The following is a 22,549-nucleotide window of genomic DNA, read 5'->3' on the forward strand; positions in this document are numbered from 1 at the left end:
GCCATTTCTGACAGACAGGATCTTAACAAGGCTGCGGTGCCTCTTTCATCCTGTGACAGGGTAATAATAAGCTGTGTCTCATCGGCGTAATCAACGATGTTGAAGCCGTAACGCTCGATATCATCAGCTGAGGGCACATGTAAAGATTCAATAAAGTGGGGCTCTTTGCTGAGCCATGAGGTACCCCTTTGCAGCGGAAAAACCTCAGATCGAAGCCTGACAGTTATACTGGACTGGCATTACACAGCAGTGCCAACTTTGGCTGGAGTGGAATGAGCCTGTAATCTTTCGGGGGCTGCTTCTTAGCTAGTATGTAGCAGGTTTTAAAGCAGAGGACTATCCACCTAGAGATGGTTCTTTTTTGCAGTACCTTGCCTTTCTCTGCCCCCGAGAAGACCACAAAAAGCTGATAGTCCACCCAGTTGTCACTGGTGATAATCAATGTAAAAACGGAAGACTCTTGTGAGATCCATTTAATGCTGTGTCTACTCCTCTTTCCCACTCTTTTAGATCCCACTGCAGAGCCCGTATCTGCCATCTGGCATGGTTGGCCAGCAGGATGCCAACAGTCCCAGTAACCTCAGAGTATTTCTCACTAAAACCCAGGACAGAAGCTGACACAGTGGTATCAAAGCCTGAATGTCCTGGAATCTCCACTCTGGGAGAAAGGCACGAAATGGCACCAATGAAAGAGTGTCTGTGAAGGAGATCGGGTATAACACTGACACGTTGATAGTGAACCCTAAGGATGTTAGAAGGTCCACAATCGTCTGGAGGAGCGCTACAACTGCCTGGGACTGGACCGCCTTTGACATCCAGTCGTCAAAGTAGGGGAAGACTGAAACACCCAACCTCTGAAGGCGTCCTGCGATCACCGCCATCGCTATTGTGAACACTTGAGGGGTACTGCTGTGGCCAAACTGGAGCACTGCAAACTGAAAATCCTTCTGGCCCACTGTGAACCGTAGAGAACGGGGCAGGAATAGGGAAATAGGTGTCTTGCAGGTCCATATAACCATCTAGCACCAGGATCTAGGATGGACAATACCTGGTCTACCATGAGCAGCTTGAATTTGTCCTTCCACAAGAAAGCGTGAAGAGGGCAAATATTGAAAATAGGATGAAGGCCTCTATCCTTCTGCAGATGAAATGGGAGTATGCTCAGTTTTTCAAGGTCTTTTTAAAATAACAATCAAACTATGAACTAAAACTTGTATTGGTAAATGCGTTGTATAACCTGTGTTAGATGTTGATTTAATGACTTTTTAAATATTTTTATCTTTGTAAATAATGCGTTCATCTGGAAATGTACTGCTTTTATGATATTTTTTATATCGAATAAAGATTATACTACTACTACTACTGAGTATGCTCAGTTCCTACTTTCAAGGCTGGAACCCTCTTTATGGCCTCTTTGGCCAAAAGGGCCTGTACTGCATGCTGCAAAACAGACATGTGGTCCTCCTTTAACTGCCCTATGGGGGGTGGAAGGTTAGACACAGTAGAAAGAATTGGGAGGGTGTGAGAAAGTGCCATCTTTCTTGCATGGTATGCCCCCACTTTTTGCTGAATTGCTGAATGTACTTTGACTGAGTGTGCTCTGGACTCCTGCCAATCAGGTGCCCAGGGCCTATGTCCCTTCCCTACAAAAACCTCAAACCCAAATTGGCAAGCCCTGGCCACATGTCAGCCCCTGGTAAATGGTACCATAGGTACCCAGGGTCTTGTGACCAGGGAAGGCCTCTAAGGGCTGCAGCACTCATTGTGCCCCCCTTAGAGGCCCTGTACCCTAACACACTGCCCTTGCAAGCCGAGTGTCTGGGTACAAGACAAAACAAAGAGTCGACATGGCACACATCCCTGTGTGCCATGCCCACCACCTACACTGCCCTGGCATACATCAGCCACCCCTCTAGCTGGGTGCCCTATGCCAGTGGTGTGGGCACAGGAGCATGAGCCCTGTGCCCCTACAGTACCCAGGTCCATTCCTGGGCCCTGTTTGGTATCAAACTTCTCAGCACATTAAACCTGCACTGATGCCCGTGTGGGATTTAATGTACCAAGCACCACAGAGGGCATCTTAGAGATGCCCCCTGAAACCTAACCTACAATCCACGTCTGGTCTGAGAGGCTGCCTAGGCTGCCACACAGCAGACATGTGGCTGGACCCCTGGGTAGGAGAGCCCCTGCTCTCCTGGGCCTGCAACAATGCACATCCTGGGCGAGGTGCTAGGTCTCCTCCTCCAGGATAGACAGGGGGAAGCTTCAAAGGCATGCCCCCTCTGTGAGCTTCCCCAGGCCACTTGCAGCCCCCACTCTGGCGGGAAGCCTGGCCGGATACCCCAAATAAGGACAGGGGATGTGCCAGCCTGCCAACCCCACCCCTCAGGTGGGGGAGGCGAGGTGAAGCACATCTCCGGGCGCTCGCCATCTTGAAGATGGGAGGCCCTACCCAATCAGGACTTGGCTACTGCCCCCCTCCCACAGGAGAGTAGCAGAATAGGGGGTGTACCCACCTCAGGACAGGGACCCATTGGTCCCTGCCCTTTACCTACCTGTAACGCCCCTAAATCTAGTATTTAGGGGCACCCTGAACCTTCCTTCCCCAGATTCCAAAATACAAAGAAGAGCAAGAAGAAAGAAGACCTGCCGTGCAGCTGCTAAGAAGAGGAAGACACCTACTGCTTTGGCCCCAGCCCTACCTGCCTGTCGACCCTCGAACCTGCTCCTGCTACATCCCGGCACCTCTTGTGGCCAGCAACCTCACAAATCCCGGAGGACCTGGCTACCTTTTGGCTCTATGCACCTGGGACTCCCATGAGCAGAGGCTCTGCTCAAAATCCGCTTCTAATCCCTGGCATCAGCCCGGAACCGCGAACCCTGCACACTCTGCACCTGGCCTGTGCCGGAGTGAACAAACACCACGAGGACGACCCCGAGTCCAGCACCCAAGAACTTACCTCGATGCTCCTGACGACGCCTGCAGCCTCAGAACCATGTACCCCCCCCCCCCAACCGCGATCAACAGAGGTTAAGATTTCCCGACACCAAAAGGCACCCCTGCACCCGGCGTTCTGCGGCCCCCTTTGCCCAATTCCTGGGTACCTACCTATCCTCCAACTACCCAACTTACCTTTCGAAATGGTGGTGGCACCTGAAGAATCCTCGTCCCTGTGCTTGCAGCCTTTTTCCAACCAGGAGCTTTCCCATTGAAATCAATTGAGCGCCCAAAGGCTCAAAAGCACCCTGCACCCAGCCGCCCGAGTGGCCCTGGCAGTGTAACCTCTACACCTATCTACTTCCCTAATTGCCCTGAGCAAGTGACCAGGAGCACAGCTCCCACAGCCGCGTGGCCTGCTAGTCAGCAGCCACCAACCAAGGTCCCCCTGCCTCCCATAGGATAATATTGGGCCTAACTCACTCTGCACCCGGCTGCCCCTGCCCCGCTGAGGGTGTAACAACTGTACCTACCTGACCCTGGGAGACCCCTGAGTCTGTGCCCAGAACCTTAACTTTGCCAGTCGAGTACTTACCCAACAGCCGATAACTCAATTTTCTCCATAGGTTAACATTGACTGGTTTCTTCTGAAATTTCTTCTAAGTGTGGAGTTTCTAAAATTTAAAATATTCACCAAAAATCAGCCGAGTAACGAAAACGAAAATGCTCACCTGCTTTTAGGAGAGATTCCAGTGCTGAATCTTGGTGCCCAGCACTGACCCTGAAAATTATTCATAACCGTACTTACCAGTATCCCAATTTTCTTTCTTCCATAGGAAACCATTGACTGTTTTTCTATGAAATTTCTTCAAAGTGTCAACTTTTAAAATTGCTAAATATTGCCTAAAAATCACAGCAGTAACTAAGTCGACTTTTATCACTTGTTTCTAACAATTGTCCCAGGACTGAATCTAGGATCCAGTCCTGGAGTTACAAAAGTAATCCTGAATGTAATCTATTGTAAAAAACCTAAAATTTCCATTTAGCTCAATGCATTATTGTGTTTGAAATTGTGCTGCCTATTGCAACAACCTGTAACCAGTATTTACAAAAGTCAATTGCACATTGCAAAAGTATTTACATAAAGCCTCTCATTCTGAGAAAGTATATTTTAATACCTATAGTTGGTTCTAAAATAAAACAGACATATATTTTTTATATAAACCATTGGCCTAGACTTCAGTTATTGAGTGTGTGAGACCATTTGCTGACTGAGTGTGAACAACAAATGCTTTACACTGTCCTCTGATACGGCCTTACTGCTCGACCAAGCTACCACTTTAGAGAGTAAGGTTATATCTAACTTTAGCCTCTGCCAAACCTCTGGAGACTGTGGACTCTGCACACATCGTACCTATTTGGGAACAGTATATACAGAGCCACTTTCTCAGAGGGCATATCTCGATTGTACAATTTCGAGGATACATCTTTTGAAAGTATTATCTTGCACCACAGGAAGAAATGGAGGGTCAGCGACCTATAGGCACACTAAAGTGGTTTTGAAGTTGTGGTTACTGGAGGGGCGGGGCACAGAGCTGTGAGTCATTCCAGGTACCCTGCACATTGTCTCTGGGAGTCGCAGCCCGACCTCAAAATGCATTACAGGCTAGTTTCACTGGCAGTGGGGTCTGGTGTTAAATATATGCCAAGCTCTGGCTTAACCACAAAGGGACACAATTATTGGGGAAAGATACTAGCAGGTGTAGAGCGAAAGAACGACCTGCCGCATGACTCTCTTTAACCCATTTAAGAGCCCAAGAGCACATTCTCACCAAGGGGCATGGGGCATCAAATGGCATAACCATCAAGGATGCCTGGACATCCCATGAGAAGCCTGGAGGCCTCATCCAAGAGTGGTGAATCGCCACGCTTGGGCCCACTACCCGATCCAAGGAATCAGTTGTATCCAGGTTTTAAATCCTTTGGTGTTCCAAGGTACACATTTGGAACAGGAGAGACTAATGCATGCAACATTACACCAGGAAGCACTGATGCACATTATAGTGTGGGTAGAGTTGCCACCACTGTGAAGAGATCTGGAGGTGGAGGAGAAATGAATGTTCCTAGAACCTTCTACACCTGTCACTTTATTTCAATCATTGAAAATGTAACACAATAAGTAACAAAGGCTATGCCCAACTTACACAATACAGTGAACGGCATCCTTCAGCTGCACCTTCTGCATACACTCTCTCCAGACCGACACTGCTGAGTGAACGTACAGGCTGGTGAGAGAAGAGGGGATCAGGGACAGACAACAACATTATATTCTGTTTTTAAGCCAATACTAACTATTGTGTTTGAGTAACAGAGAACTGTGGACATGGAAGGAAAATGAAGCAGCTGAAATTCAAACATAACGAACAAGACCAGCAGATCTAAAAGAAGAATCTGTCCTAGAATCAAGGTTATGTTTAGAGGAAGACAGCACTGCACCATCTACCAAGAATTCTTAAAGTATTACGCTTCTTTTAAGGGCAACATTAATGATGAGAGACAGGGGGATACAGACTTGGGCGGGACCAATGGGGCATTCAGTTAACCTGAAGGCTAAGTGTTTCAACAATGTGCCCAAATCAGGAAGCAGCTCAGAAAACGTCTCACTAAGCATAGTGGGGTGCAAAATATGACAAAGTACAATCTGACCCAATTTCAGCAAAGAGCAACTAGCATTTAAGACAAAAATAAATACATTATCACATCATATGTCAATTACTATCCAGACCCACATGAAGCATGGATGGGAACTATAGAATGTCAATTTAGACATATTAAAAATCACAAGCCATCAAAACATTGTTCTCAATGAGGCAATTTGAAAATTGGCCCAATCATCATAGATAACCAATAGTTGTTTCACTTTAAACATGCATCCAATAACTGAAACAAAATACTTCTTTTACCATGATGGTAACACTTATCTCAACACACATGAACATGAGCTTTGGGTGGTGTATGAAGCAAACATCCACTCTCTCTGCCCTAATTTTGACCATTCCTTCAAAGGTTATCATGATTTGCAATACACAAGTTTTCATACAAGATATCTGAAATGCGAACACCTTTTAAAACAAAACTATCACTTTAATTAGGAATTAAACAATGTTAAATAATGCATCAATATTGCACTTTTAGATAGGGCGATCTTCAGTCCATATCCATAAATCAGTAACTTCTGCGATATAAATGCCATGGTTTTCACATAACATAATATTGCGCCAGATGTACAAAGAATTGTAAGTCGCAAATGCTTCAATTCAACGTTGACAACCATTAAATAATTTTTCTTATGCACTAAGAATATTTTAGGAGTTTGAAAATGTTTACCCACTCCTAATATGGGATTCAGACCGGATACTGATTCAATATTTGAAAGGGGCATGTTGTGGGTGTAGCTTTTAAATACCAGATCGTTATCTATGTATCGACTTCTTCCTACTGAATTCCAGTAGGAAAACATTGATGTTTTACCCACACCTCAAAGGTCATTGTAATGTATTACCAAAAGGGAAGGGGGTCGCCTTGAGATCCTATCCCCTTTGTGAACATAAAAAAAATGTATGTTAAAGAGGGCAGTAGTCCATAGGACAACGGCACAGTCGAAAGAATTGTGATTTGATATTCAAATATCTGCGCTACATACCATAAATATTATGATAAAAAGGGATTTGTTTTTTAAAGGAACGCTTATAGCAAAAACATATGTTAATAGTGGTAACTTTTAAAAAGCACTGTCACCCCAAAGATCAGTATTTGGGGCGAACCCTAATAATTTTGTCAAAAGGGTACTCTTTTTTGCAGAACGTACAATGCAGAAGGCATGTCACCTGTATTCCTAGTTCTGCACCATGGAAATCATCAATTGAGGTAAAACAATCCCCCACCATCCTGGCCCGAATTCTCGAACAGTAAGGAATATTTTCATTGGGGATCCTTAGAGCGATATGCCATTTAAAGTATTGTAGTTCTCCAGCAGTGCAAGGCATAATGGGATTGGGAAGTTGCTGGTGTTTTAAGAAAAAGGTATACAAAAATTATTTACATTCCCCTTCAATTTCTAAACATTTTAAGGGCATCAGGTTGCTGCAAGGTGGTTTTTAAGCCGAGCCTAGCACAACGCGCATGCGCTGCCCTGCGAGGCTTCTTGTAATAACTCTAAACTACTCTGTGTGGGTCTGACTCCCCCCACGCATTGGGTTGGCTTTTGCATGTGTCATTTTGTAATCATAGCCTGCAAATGGCTAAAGGTGAGTGCATGTCCCACCTCTTTTGAAAAGATTCACTCCCACGGTGTTTTGCTGGCGGTAGTGAGCAGCGGCGCGCAGGGCGGCCGCTGCAGTGCCTCCTTGTCTCCCCTGCATCTCTCCCCCTTGTCTCCCTGTTCCCACCCCCACCTCTCCTCATGAGCTGCTTGTTCTCACCTAGTGTCCAGTCACCGTTCACTGAACCGAGACCCGTGATGCTGCCGCTGCCCCCCTCCTCAGCCGTGTTTTGGTGATAATGAAACGGACAGCAAGGCCTGCGAGCCGGGCTCGGACAGCGCCGGCTCCATCAGGGAGATGGCCATGGCTAATCCACTCTCCGCAGAGCTACCTACGGATTTCTTTTTGCGCGACTCATCACCCTAATGATCTCGGATTGCTTTGACATTTTCTTCCACTGTCTCCCTGTCCTGCATGTGTCAGAAGAGCCCATCTCCGAGCAATCGCAGCTTTGCCGCAAAGGGCAGCCCCCTCGGAGCCATGAAGAGACTGCAGTTAATGGGAGAGGATGTGGCCTAGCGACCAGAGCTGCCGACTTTGGAACAGGGAACCAGGTTTGAGTCTCGGCGTCGGCTTAACATCCTGTGATTCTGGGCAAATCTCTTAATCTCCCCCTGCCTACCAAAAAATGAATGTGTCCTTGTGTAATGTAACTAACTGTAAATGTAAATGTAAATGTAAATTTGAAAACTTGTATAGTGCACTACTCACCCGCAAGGGTCTCAAGGCGCTTGTACGAATATCGCTGTGGAACCCATCCTGGCTTTCCCTGTGAGGCGTCCACTCCTGGGCACCCCCAAGGTGGAGGCCATGCATCCTTAGCGTTGTGGGGGCCGTTGCGGAGATTAAGCAAGCTATTGCCCAGAGTTGCAGAGCGGGCCTCCATGATTGGAATAGGCACCGAGGCGAGAATTATCAGGTCCGTGGAATTTTTGAGCCCAAGACCCGCCGAGGCGCGAAATTGAACCCTGGTCCCGGGCTAGACCTCTGCATCAGGGTCTGCCGCTCTAATCATTGAGCCACACTTCTCCACTTCTCAACTGGTGCTCATAAAGCACTCCAATATCATCGGGTTGAAATTCGCACTATATAAAATTGCAAATAATAAAAATTAGGTGATTCTGCTGTCCGAGGCACGACAGACATGGCCTATGTGCGCACTACTCTAAAAGAGTGAGACCAGCTCAGACTAAAAGGCGCCGACTATAAGTATGCGTTATATAGCGCTACATAGAACGCTTCTGTCGCTTCTAAGCATACTACATCACAAATATTATTGCTACCAAATCTAACTGTTCTCAGTTTAATAATCTTGCGTGGATAAAAGGCTGAGTCTGATTTGACAGGATTTGAACTTGTGACTTCAAGATGTCAGCAGCGGGCGTTAACTCAAAAAATCACTTTCTCGGCTCTAAAGAGGGCTCCAAGATGCCTAACTGCTTGTCTAAGACCTGACCTCCTCACTTTGGAACAACTAACTACCTGCTCATCTCACACCTTTCCTCCGTCGCCTCTTTCCCCCCTCTCAATCAACCCCAGCCAGATTGTCTCATAGCCAAACATGCTTTATTTAATCAATCTACAGAGTGCATCTTTTCGTTCCCCCACCTCAGTAACCTTCAAGCACTTTACCATTCATTCCTTTTTATTTTTTGCATTTTTATATAACGCAAATCAGGGTATCAAAGGGCTTTACATAATCACTAGTTCCATAACAGAAATTTGCCCAGTGGGAGATGATGTGCTTCATGTCTAAACACTTATGAGGTCCCAAAGGCTATACCTATTGGCTATGCCAATGCTTGTTGATTTAATGATTCATGAAGTTTATTAAAAAATATCCAATGGAAAAACTGTTGAAATTCAGGAAGAGGTAGGCTGCACTTTTCCTTTTAGCTTTTAATTTAACAGTCATGCATGCATACATATTGCACAGTGACGGTCTCCAGTGCACAGTAAGGTCAGAGTTTCCAGTAGAAAGGCATTTTTGTTTTGTTATTAGCTTTGACGCTGTTCGGCTAATCTCTATGAAACTTTGCAAAAATTCATAGAATGTTTGGTGCTGATAACTCAGGCAGGGGCTAAGGAGAAAAGAAGGGGGATTCAAAAAATGTGATTTCACATGTTAATATCCATAGGAATCTTTTCTTTCCAATACAGAAAAAAAAACGCTATATGAAATTACACCAAATTTGGCAAAAATTTAAAATTGTATTCAGAATGTGTGCTTTTTGTGATTTGGGGTCAAATTTTTTGAGAAAGTAGCATTAAAAGACGGGCTTAGGTTGAGCATGAATGGATAACTCTCAGAATGTTAGGTATTACTGGACAGTTGGTTCCACAGGATCCCTATGGGACTCCCGTGGTACCAAATATAAAAATATATATATATATATATAAGAACTCAGCCATTCTGATTGGCCGACGAGTTTTTTCTCCTGTCGGTCTTTTTGGTACAGAGGTAATGCCCCCAGTTCCTACAAAAATTTCAAAAGGCCACATAAGGGAGCAAGGTGTGCACATCCTGCCTTTCAGGGGAACGTGGGTGGGTCCAAAAGGTATACTCCCTTAAGTAAAATGAAAAAAAATATAAATAATTATATATATATTCACTGAAAAAACCATAGGTTTCACACATGTTATAGTTAGCGGAAATTTTACTGATAAAAAACCAATGAAATTCCCCCGTTATAGTTAGTGCAGGCAACTATAACTCACGCGACCGCAATCCTCTGCTGATGCTATCACTGTATTTAGACACTTATTTGCCCATGTCTTCTTCCATACATTTTTAGCTATACATATATTACAAATTTTTTTTTTTCATAAAGACACATATGTCATCAGCAGAAGATTACTATAACATGTGTGAAACCTATGGTTTTTTCAGTGAATTTGCAAGGTTTTTTAAATGCTAATTCCTAACTATAACGTGTGTGAAACCTATGGTTTTTTCAGTGAATTTGTACGGTTTTTTAAATGCTAAGTTACTTTACGCCATTCGTGGCGTGCGCGCCCACTTAACGCAGTTAGTTCCGTGCGTGCACCGCGCAGCCACTTTACGCAGTTAGTGCCGTGCACGCACGCTGGGCACGCGGTGCGCTACGCGCACCGCGTGCCCACGTTTCGCTAGATGGGCCATGTACGCACGATGCGCTTCGCGCACCGTGCGCACATGGAGGACATATGATGCACTTCGTTTTGAAAGGTAATATTTTAATTTTTCGTAATTTTTATAAGCCATGCACAAATGGTGCCCTTCGGGCACCATTTGCACACGGGGTGGAGAGGGTGTGGATAATTTTTTTTTTTTTTTTTTTTTTTTTAAATATTATAGTTTAGCTCAGCTGTAATCATCCATGCACAATTGGTGGCCTTCGGCCACCAATTGCACACGGGGTGGGGAGAATGTGGATAATTTTTTTTTTTTTTAGAATTTTTTACCGTACGCGTACGGTAAGCGTAATCGGCGAAATTAGCGCAAAAATAAAAATTCCGTTTTTGCCCTTGAGGGATCTTTGGGGAGTCCCTCAACATGGCTATGTGTGTGGGAGCTGTCTAAACAGCCCCTTTACATGTTTTTGTCCTTTATATTTTTAACATCACTCTCAGTGCGAGAGAGAAAATGGCGGCCGCCGCTTCCTGGTTTCGGCAGATTCGAATATTTACTAAGATCTAAGAGCCAATCAGAATCGCGCTCGCGCACGCCATACGCGTACGGTAAGCGTACCGTAAGCGCACCGTAAGCTGGCTCAGATATATATATTGATTTAAAGGCTATTTTCTCAGAATCTACTGAACAGATTTACACCAAACCTACAAAAGGCACTTCCTTGACCTGAGGACTACCTCTCTGCCAAATTTCTAGTAATTCTGTTCAGCCGTTCGGGCTGTAGCCCTGTCTAAAGGTCCTATGGAAAAATGCATGGGAAAAACGCGTTTTGGGACCCCCCCTTTTATCTCAGCCCCCGCTTGACGAATCCCCCCGAGACTTTCAGGGTAGGAGCGGAGCGTAGCGCCCCACCTATTTTGAAATTACACCAAATTTGGCAAAAATTTAAAATTGTATTCAGAATGTGTGCTTTTTGTGATTTGGGGTCAAATTTATTGAGAAATTAGCATTAAAAGACGGGCTTAGGTTGAGCATGAATGGATAACTCTCAGAATGTTAGGTATTACTGGACAGTTGGTTCCACAGGATCCCTATGGGACTCCCGTGGTACCAAATATAAAAATATATATATATATATATATAGGAACTCAGCCATTCTGATCGGCCGACGAGTTTTTTCTCCTGTCGGTCTTTTTGGTACAGAGGTAATGCCCCCAGTTCCTACAAAAAATTCAAAAGGCCTCATAAGGGAGCAAGGTGTGCACATCCTGCCTTTCAGGGGAACGTGGGTGGGTCCAAAAGGTATACTCCCTTAAGTAAAATGAAAAAAAATAAAAATAATTATATATATATTCACTGAAAAAACCATAGGTTTCACACATGTTATAGTTAGCGGAAATTTTACTGATAAAAAACCAATGAAATTCCCCCGTTATAGTTACTGTAGGCAACTATAACTCACGCGACCGCAATCCTCTGCTGATGCTATCACTGTATTTAGACACTTATTTGCCCATGTCTTCTTCCATACATTTTTAGCTATACATATATTACAAATATTTTTTTTTCATAAAGACACATATGTCATCAGCAGAAGATTACTATAACATGTGTGAAACCTATGGTTTTTTCAGTGAATTTGCAAGGTTTTTTAAATGCTAATTCCTAACTATAACGTGTGTGAAACCTATGGTTTTTTCAGTGAATTTGTACGGTTTTTTAAATGCTAAGTTACTTTACGCCATTCGTGGCGTGCGCGCCCACTTAACGCAGTTCGTTCCGTGCGCGCACAGTAAGCACGCGGTGCGCTTCGTGCACCGCGCAGCCACTTTACGCAGTTAGTGCCGTGCACGCACGGTGGGCACGCGGTGCGCTACGCGCACCGCGTGCCCACGTTACGCTAGATGGGCCATGTACGCACGATGCGCTTCGCGCACCGTGCGCACATGGAGGACATATGATGCACTTCGTTTTGAAAGGTAATATTTTAATTTTTCATAATTTTTATAAGCCATGCACAAATGGTGGCCTTCGGGCACCATTTGCACACGGGGTGGAGAGGGTGTGGATAATTTTTTTTTTATTTTTTATTTTTTAAATATTATAGTTTAGCTCAGCTGTAGTAATCCATGCACAATTGGTGGCCTTCGGCCATACAATTGCACACGGGGTGGGGAGAGTGTGGATAATTTTTTTTTTTTTAGAATTTTTTACCGTACGCGTACGGTAAGCGTAATCGGCGAAATTAGCGAAAAAATAAAAATTCAGTTTTTGCCCTTGAGGGATCTTTGGGGAGTCCCTCAACATGGCTATGTGTGTGGGAGCTGTCTAAACAGCCCCTTTACATGTTTTTGTCCTTTATATTTTTAACATCACTCTCAGTGCGAGAGAGAAAATGGCGGCCGCCGCTTCCTGGTTTCGGCAGATTCGAATGTTTACTAAGATCTAAGAGCCAATCAGAATCGCGCTCGCGCACGCCACCGTACGCGTACGGTAAGCGTACCGTAAGCGCACCGTAAGCTGGCTCAGATATATATATTGATTTAAAGGCTATTTTCTCAGAATCTACTGAACAGATTTACACCAAACCTACAAAAGGCACTTCCTTGACCTGAGGACTACCTCTCTGCCAAATTTCTAGTAATTCTGTTCAGCCGTTCGGGCTGTAGCCCTGTCTAAAGGTCCTATGGAAAAATGCATGGGAAAAATGCGTTTTGGGACCCCCCTTTTATCTCAGCCCCCGCTTGACGCATCCCCCCGAGACTTTCAGGGTAGGAGCGGAGCGTAGCGCCCCACCTATTTTGAAAAATTCGCGAGGATTTGTCGACCGGCGCCAAAGTTATTCAAAATAGAATGTTGCGGATTTCCCATGGAAACGTGGTCCTAACTATAACTACCTACTGGCGACCGCCAGTAGGTAATATATATATATATATATATATATCAACCTTGCGTTTACGCGCTTCTTTCTGAAAAACAAACGGAGCCGAGCCGACAGAACATGTTTCGGCTGCTACAGCGACCTTGGTCACATGACAGGTATGTGAAATTACTTGCTTTTGATCTCTGTTTTTCGGACAGACATAAATAAAAGACTACACCCCCAGCACAGTATCAACTATATACAACAATTGCAAATTCATTGTGAAAATAACAGTTTTTAGGTGCTTTTTCCCCAATCAAATGTGTGAGAGTAAATCAACAAAGTGTAAACAAGGAACAAACAGGAATTGATCTTTTTTCTAGTTCATAATCATATTCAAGATTCACAGACATAAGTGTAGTTCTTCATCATAATTTAATCCATTGGGAACCTTACTGTCCAAAAGGAGTACAGTATGAAACCGCGTTCTTACCTATACTGCAAGCTTTGCAACAGGTACATTTCTTAAAACCATTCAATGGTCTTAGCCAGCTTTGGTCACGATTCACCTCAGGACTGCTTTTTGCTATTGAATCTCTCAATGAAGTTGCTCTGCGATATGTTATGGGGAATGCTTGGGGAGTGTCGTCCCAATGACTGGATAGGACTTTAAAATGTGTCAGTTCTTGTTTAATAGATCCTTGGGGGCTTTGTTTTGAGTATTATAGGTTGTTAAAAATCTCACTGAAGATTCAGTTTGTTTGTCACTAGGGTTTTAGTAGCGAATAGAATCAATTCTCTTTTCTTTTTATTTGCTGTTCGTCTAGCCTCAATGATTACTTGTCTGTTATATCCTCTCTCAAGGAATTTATCGGTCATGTTATCCTGGCATTCTTTTAAAGCATCTTCTGTGCTGCAGTTTCTTTTCCCCCTCAGCATTTCACCATACAGGATACTTAATTTAGTAGGGTGAGGATGAAAGCTGGAGGCGTGGAGTGTTGTATTTCCAGCTGTCTTCTTTCTACACAACGTGGGTTCCAATTTGCCCTCTTTGACATATACTTCTATATCAAGAAATATGACACTGGTCTTACTTATATCATGTGTGAAACCTCACATTCAATTAATTGTTGTTAATAAGCCTAACAAATTGTTTTGCAGAACTAGTCAAGCCCCTCCAAATCACAAAGAGATTGTCTATGTATCTAGCCCACATAACAATGTGTTCATCCCAAATTTGTGCGTGTTCTCTGTGGAGCACCTGTTCCTCCCACCAGCCTACATGTAAACATGCATATCATAATATATATTTCTATTCGTCAGCACAATGTTTCCAGCACCTGATACTGAGGTATATAGTGGGCACACCCCTGTGGTACCAAAAAAGAATGTAATAATTTTTTTTTAAAGTTTCTGCCCTTTATCTAACCTCCACTCTGCAAGCTGTAGGCCGTGCACAGTGGAGGCGGGCCACTGGCAGCGGTTTGGGTACGGGGCAACCCACCACTACCCATTACTGAAGGCTATGTGCTGCAGGGATTGGTTCTAGGGCCTGGCTGTAGGCCACCCCATGCAGCCCACTCCCTGCTGCATATGGCAAAAGGCAATGCATGGCAGGAGAGTTGGACATAGGTTGTCCAAGAGGGTCGGATTTATGCTCACTTTGAATATAATGCCACAAGGGGCAAACCAATAACCCCTTGTGAGCTTGGGCAACAAAATCAACTGAAGTAAATGGCCAACAAGGTGATCCTTAAACTGCAACTTGGAATATGATCAAGAAAACCCCAGAAATTCACTGTCAAAACACAAAGGTTAAAGTGATGTTATAGTCAGGTGGCATGCCATTAAGATCTCAGCTGGCATTTAAAAAAAATAGAAATTTACTGAAAGAAAGAAAGGTTAAAGTGATGTAGTTGGCCGCTGAAAAGAGACCGGAGCTAATGTTTAAACCTTTGTTTGTTCCCAGTGAATTATTTTTTTTTTAAATACACGCTAAGTTCTCATTAAAATATCCACCAATAACATCACTTTAACCTTTGCTTTTTTTGCATATATGTATGTGTGTGTGATATATATATATCGTAACCAGTATTCCTTTTCCAGAAATATTTCACACGCACTCACTGGTATATCGGTGTTGCAAATTTAGTTTCAATTACGGCAACAGCATTTCTTGACAAGTCCAAAGCCCAACGCGTTTCAGTCTGCCCACAGACCTTGCTCACGGGTAGCAAAACGTGTCAACCATTGTTTCTTTTACATTAGTCACATGATGTTACATCACATCCTGGTTGTGTGTCGCCTTGCATTTTGGTTTTAGTAGTGTGATAAAAGAAAAGAAAAGGTGTTTATTGTGCACTTGTGTATAATTATCTCCACCATGGCATTCGTGGCTATGCCATTATTTATGGTGATAGTGCAATGTGTTTTGGTGTTATTATGTGTTTTTGAAGATTCAAATACTCAAACGTGGTCTCTCTTTTTGTCCTACTAATGAAATGGATCTGGCTCAAACCAGAATAGATATATTCAAATATATCAGAAAATTAAAACTCGCAAAAAACTTCAATGAAAATCCGAAGATGACAGAATATCAAAAATACAAGGTGGCTCCCACGATGGAGCTAAAAGCAGGAGACGCAGGTCATTTTATCACGTTGATGGAGCTAGATAAAGATGCTAGTGAACCACCTAATGAACTGGAAGCATACTGCTCACAGTTGGGGGAAGGGAAGCAGTTGGAAAAAATCTAAATCCAAATATTATCCACAGTTACCAACTAGAATCAAAATAGAGACATTCCATGAGGCAGTGGTAAAAGATCTCTACTAACTCAAAGCAAAAAACATAAGTATAATCGAACGCTTGAAGAACGAAAGGCCCTACAAATGTTGAAATCCGATGATGGAATCATAATTAAAATGGCTGACAAAGGCGGAAATATCATCCAGGACAGTAATCTCTATGCTGAGGAGGCCCACTCACAATTGAGCGATATAAGCCATTATTAGAGACTGAAGGAAAACCCTACAGCCCTTATCAAATACGAGCTTGATATAAAACTACAAAAGTGGTGGGAAAAAAAACTAATAGATCAGGATGAGAAAAAATACCTCACGACCGAAAATCTGATAACGGCAACAATTTATTTTCTCCTAAAGATACACAAGAACCCCACAAAACCACCAGGGAGACCAATCATTTCCGCAAAAGTGTCACTGCTAGAACCAATTGCGAACTTTGTAGATAACTTTTTGTTCCCATATGTAAAGGAATTGACATCATACTTACGAGACACCAAGGACCTATTGAGAATTGTACAAGACATTACTTGGAAGCCAACATATAAGTTAATCACAATGGATGTGATCTAGTTACATACCAACATTAACAACACAATTGGTATGGCAGCGTGTGAATATTTTCTAAAAGAACGAAATATACACTTTGCAAATCACAACGCAATGATAATGGAAATGATTGATTTATGTCTAACGAAAAAAGTATTCATGTTTAGAGATGAAATCTATCTACAGAAAGACGGGATAGCGATGGGATTTTCCTTCAGTCCTAGTTATGCGTGTCTCACAATGGGATGGTGGGAACAAAAGGTGGCATGGGATGCAAAAAATGACCGATATGTGGAGAAAATAATATCATGGATGAGATACATAGATGATCTCCTCAATCTGGGACGGGTCAGAAGAAGAATTTGATTCATATTTTAACATCTTAAATAACACCGACACCAACCTACATTTCATGTATAACATCAGCAACAACAGAGTAGTATTTCTGGACACGGAGATCTATATCATGGAGGAGAAAGTGCATACAACATTGCACCGAAAAAGTACAGCGAGCAATGCCACACTGCATGCGGAGAGTTTCCATCAAGCTACCCTAGTGAAAAACATTCCATATGGAGAACTATTGAGGATACGACGAATATGTTCGGACGAACAGGAATGGCGCAAGCATAGCAAACAATCATTGATGAGATTCAGAAAAAGAAAATACAACAAAAAGGTTCTAACATCATGCCTGGAAAAAACTGAAAAACAAGCAAGAGTTGACATCATTATGAACAATAAACTACAGCAAGATGAAGAGGGGGATGCAATCCGATTAATCACAACATTTTCTACACAATCAAAACAAATTGAGCAAATTTTACGAAAACATTGGAATATTTTGTGTTTGGATCCCACTATGGTCAAAATGGTGGGAAACCATCCTAAACTCAGTTACAGGAGAGCAAAAAACCTCAAAGATGAATTGGTTCACAGTCATTTTGAAACACAAAAACAGAAGACATGGTTACAAATAAATGGGTTTTACAAATGTTCCACGTGCAAAGTTTGTCAAATCGCGCATAACACAAAAGAGATCACAATGGCGAATCAAAAGAAGTGGAAAATCAATGAATGAATCTATTGTAAAAGCCAATATGTGGTCTATATATTTGAATGCCCGTGCAAACTGAATTACGTGGGGAGCATGGTGTGTGAACTCAAAAAGCGCATCCTTGAGCACGTGAGGGCAACAGTAAATAAAGATCGCAGTTATGCTGTTGCAGTACATGTGAAGAAATACCATGAAAGTGACTGGAAGAAATTGAGTTTTTACGCTGTAGAAATGGTCGATTGCCATGTGAGAGGTGGCAATCGAGAAAAAACGTTGAGACAGAAAGAATCACGTCATATTTTCTCATTCAGAACTTTGGCACCTCATGGCCTCAATAAGGACAAGGAGATATACTCACATTTATAAAGAAGCAGGCTTTTTTATTAACTGTAAAAAGATCAAGTAAATAGGGAATTGATATTTCATATTCTGCATAATATACCACTGTCAGAAATAGCCTTTGTAAAATAATTTCTCTATCCAGACAGGAATCTGGTAATTACACGGAAAGACCTGAGTGTATTCTTGAAATGTAATTTTTAGATCACAAACTTCACGATTTTATGGGGGCACACTAATAGTTAGGTTCAATATGACACAGGTTTTGTATCGTAAATGAAATGGCTCACTGGAGGGCATAATTAGAAGTAAAAAGAGCACAACCTAGTCCATGGCATCCTCGAGATTAAAAAGCAATACCCAACAGAGGGTGATAATCTAAAGTAACAATGGGAGGAATATAAAAGAAATAAAACAGGGAAAGCTGGGTATGGGTAGGGTGGTAAATAAAAACGGCCCACTAGCGGGCATGATTGTGTAATTTAAAAGGGAAAACCCTCATAAAATTATACCATATAATTTGCGACCAATAGTCATTGAAGGCATAACGAAATGCGAGGATTCGCAATAGAAATAAATACGCCTATTATTTACCTTACAAACTTAATTTCAACAGTGGACCCCAAAAAACACATAACACCAAAACACATTGCACTATCACCATAAATAATGGTCTAGCCACGAATGCCATGGTGGAGATAATTATACACAATTGCACAATAAACACCTTTTCTTTTATTACACTACTAAAACCAGAATGCAAGGCGACACACAATCAGGATGTGATGTAACATCATGTGACTAATGTAAAAGAAACAATGGTTGAGACGTTTTGCTACCCATGAGCAAGGTCTGTGGGCAGACTGAAACGCGTTGGGTTTTGGACTTGTCAAGAAATGCTGTTGCCGTAATTCAAACTGAATTTGCAACACCGATATACCAGTGGGTGCGTGTGGAATATTTCTGGAAAAGGAATACTGGTTACGATACAATAATGTCTGGCTCTGCCGTCTCCACGTTGTTCGCACCACCGAGAGCGCCGTGTGCCGAAAAAAAGAGCCGCTGCTGTGGAAATTATATATATATATATATATATATATATATATATATATATATATATATATATATATATATATATATATATATATAAAACCCCGCCACTCCACCCCATATCAAGACGTAGCAAAACCAAGGACAAATAAAGAATTTTTGCCCATCAATGAAGAACCACAGATTTTTATTTGGGCGAAGGAGGGTTGGATGAGGACAAAAATCTTTCTTTAAGAAGTCTTCCTTTAAAGTCAGAAAAACAAAGCGCATGGAGATGTAAGCCACAAAGTATATAGGCAATGGCCTAGGACGAATACTAGTGCAATCTCCTTTTTAAACTGGCATCAAATGTGTTTTAAGCAGAGGGTTTAGCCCTCTCAAATGCACCAGGGCACAGACCAAAAAAGGCGCACAGGTTGTTCAACAGCACAGTTTTTCTGTGCACAACCTAAGGTCATTTACGTGGAGGAACATGGTGGCCGCTCACTAACTGTTGCGGTCACGCTCACTCGGGTTCCACATAGGGGCAGAAACCAAAGCCCTCATGAGCTAATGAGCTAACTTGTGATTATTTCCGTACCTCAGTTTTCCTCTTCTCGCTTCATCCAGCCTTTGGGACATGCGGGGTGGGGGGCCGCACTTTCTTTGTCGAGACGATTCGGTGTTCCCGGCTGTCCTCGGCGCTCGCAGCGTCTGCAGCAGCGGCGCTGAGACAAGGACAGGATGCTGGAGGTGGGGAGAGGCCGCGCATGAGCGGAGACGCCGGGACATTGCTTGCCTGTTACTCCGGTTCACCAGAGGAAGGGTCAGCACCAGTTTAGGTGCCTGTCCAGGCTGCAGGTTCGAGTGGTTCTCCGAGGACAAGGATGGTGAACGGGTAGGGGGGCCTCAGTCTCAGCGACTGGCTCCTGCTGAAAATCCTAAGGGCACCAGTTTTTCCCTAAACTACCTACCGGCCGGTAAGTTGGTTTCAGAAGCCTTGACTGGCAGAGAGAAGTCTATGAGTAGTATTTTTCTGGTGTTTTGTCAAGGGGGTGTGCCTTTAATCGAAGAGCGGAAGTCTATTTCTTATTGTATGGAGAGTAGTGACGGGATTCAAGAGGGTACATCCCCTCCTAAAATAAGCAGGTACACTCTGCGAGCCGGAGCAGCCCACTTATCATCAAACACAGTAATCACTTACTCAATCTTACCCCTCTAGTCTTTGTCCACGACCACACCCCTGTCTTCGTCCACATTCTTGTCCAAGTCCATGTCCACGCCCGCCTCCACCCCCATGGTCCCAGCGTGTTCAACGAGGAAGGCATCAACCTGTGATGATAGTGAGCCATTAAGTAATACCACGCAGGTTAGCTTGGTGGATATGGAATCTCAGGCCTTCCCTATCGTCAGTACGTTTGAAACTGGAACTGAGTCTGTGGTCCACCCGATGGTTAATCTCACTAACAGATACTCAGTTCTGGGATTACATGAAGAAACAGAGCAAGAGTATGAGCAAGAGTATGTGCAGGAGCAGGGGCAGGGGCAGGAGCAAGTACTGGAACAAGGTGTAGATAAGGACCACCAAAGCAGCAGCAAAAGTTTAAATATTTCTGCCCCCAAGGAACACACGGTCTCAGCTTCAAGTACACATTCATTAGCCGATCTACTCTTGGCTATGAAAGAAGAGATGACTAGTAGATTTACTGTGTCGGAGACGAATCAAGCAGAGTTGGCTAGTAGGTTCTCTGTCTCAGAAGCGAATCAGGCTGCTATCCGGTCATCATGCGAGGTATTGGCTCAGAAATTAGAGGAAGTCACCTTGAGGACCGAGGCAATTGAGGCTGAAATCCCCAAACTAAAAGAAACGATCATAATGACCTCTACTGACCTGGCAAAGTTATCAACCCAAAACAAGGAACTGAAGAATGACCTCGAACGATTGGAAAATCATTCTAGGAAAAACAACTTGAAGTTTTTAAATATCCCGGAAGCTCTTGAGGGGGAGGATATTAAAGGGATTCTGATTTCCTTATTAAAAGGCACTGTTTTTAAAAATTATCCAAATATCGATCTTGCATATGAAATCCAAAGAGCCCACAGGGATCCTTTCAAGAGAAACCCAGGGAGACAGAAACCCCGGAAAATTCTAGTACATTTTTTGTCTTACTCAGTTAAGGAGTTAATTTTGACTGCCGCCCTTAAAGAAGAGGTGATATCTTCTCCACTCTCGAATATGTCCCCTTTCTCTTTCTCCATCAGATCAGATATCTCGCACATAATGGCTACAACAGAGTGGGAGTTGGGGAAGAGGTTAGCAGAGTTAAATAGTCTTGGGGCAAAGGCCCAATTGAGGTTTCCTGCCACATTACGTGTGATGTGGAATAACCACATGCACATGATTCGTGCAACTGAAGAGGTGGCTGCTCTAGTTGCTAGGATACAACATGAAAAGGAGGGAGGGAAATAGAGGAGGAAATATAGGTTTTGGAGGGCTCGGTTTTGAGGGCCCAAGTCTCTAGAATTAACTAGCAGTAAGTTATTACCCGAGGGAGCGGTGTCCGAATAGGCTTAGCCTACTGGAAGAGAGGGTTCCTCAGGGTGTAGGGTGGTCACGGGGGGGGGGGGGGGGGGGGGAGAGGGGAGGCCGGGGGGTTTCACTGGGTGGGGAGGAGAGGGTGAAAAAATATTCCTCATCTCATCTGTACCTTAAGGAATGCCGTATAATTCAAGGAAGGGGTGCACTAGCTGATGGCAGGTAATATTAAAAGGGACAGTAAAATCTGTTTTATTTCCTGGAATTTGAACGATTTAAGATGCCCGCGCAGGCAGAGGTTGATACTCAAGTATCTAGAACTTTCCCCCGCCAATGCCTGTCTTTTACAGGAGACTCATTTGACTTCAAATGAATCACATATAATTTTTTTCAAAAATCCCGTGGATACATTATTTTTGCTATTCGAAGCAATCAATTAATAGCAGAGGTGTGGCAATTTTGGTGAAGAAAGGGACCTCCTGTGTAGTTAAATCTGTACAGACAGACCAAACAAGGAGATGGATTGCGGCTCAGATGGATTTTGGGGGAGTAGAAATGACTTGTTCTTCCTATTATGGTCCAAATGTCGATGACCCTTCATATCTAAGTAAATTACAAGACAAATTGATGACGGCGACCCCTCCTTTAATAATAGGAGGTGATTTTAATGTTCGTCTAAATCCATCCAAAGACAGGTCTAACTTGAGCCGTGTTGCAGGGACCCCGAGATCTCGTAGGGTTATGAAAAATCTCCTACTGGATACGAATTTGGTAGACCTTCGGAGGGCTAAGAAGGGAGATGTCCAGGGGTTCACCTTTTATAGTAAAAAAAATCATCATTCTTCTAGAATAGATTATATCTTAGTTAATAGGGAAGTTTTAGATAACCTATGTGACATATCTGTCTTACCTAGCCATTTCTCTGATCATGGCCCTCTCTTGTTTTCATATTCCAAGGACGGCAACAGTCCACAAACTACATGGACATTGAACAGATCAA

The 22,549-nt window shown here is 43.3% G+C and overlaps 1 protein-coding gene across 3 annotated transcripts in view; it reads right to left on the bottom strand.

Moving 5' to 3' along the window:
• The window catches only part of LOC146809690 (C-Jun-amino-terminal kinase-interacting protein 4-like), a 759,065-nt gene that overhangs the window by 214,988 nt on the left and 521,528 nt on the right, over positions 1 to 22,549 (bottom strand). For all 3 annotated transcript variants that reach the window (XM_085616533.1, XM_085616532.1, XM_085616534.1), the window contains exon 21: positions 5,143 to 5,223. In XM_085616533.1, coding sequence (XP_085472659.1) covers positions 5,143 to 5,223 — 81 coding nt within the window. The remainder of the gene's footprint in view (positions 1 to 5,142; positions 5,224 to 22,549) is intronic.

The sequence above is a fragment of the Triturus cristatus genome, chromosome 7 (assembly GCF_964204655.1).
Source record: "Triturus cristatus chromosome 7, aTriCri1.1, whole genome shotgun sequence".
In the NCBI taxonomy this organism is placed as follows: Eukaryota; Metazoa; Chordata; class Amphibia; order Caudata; family Salamandridae; genus Triturus; species Triturus cristatus.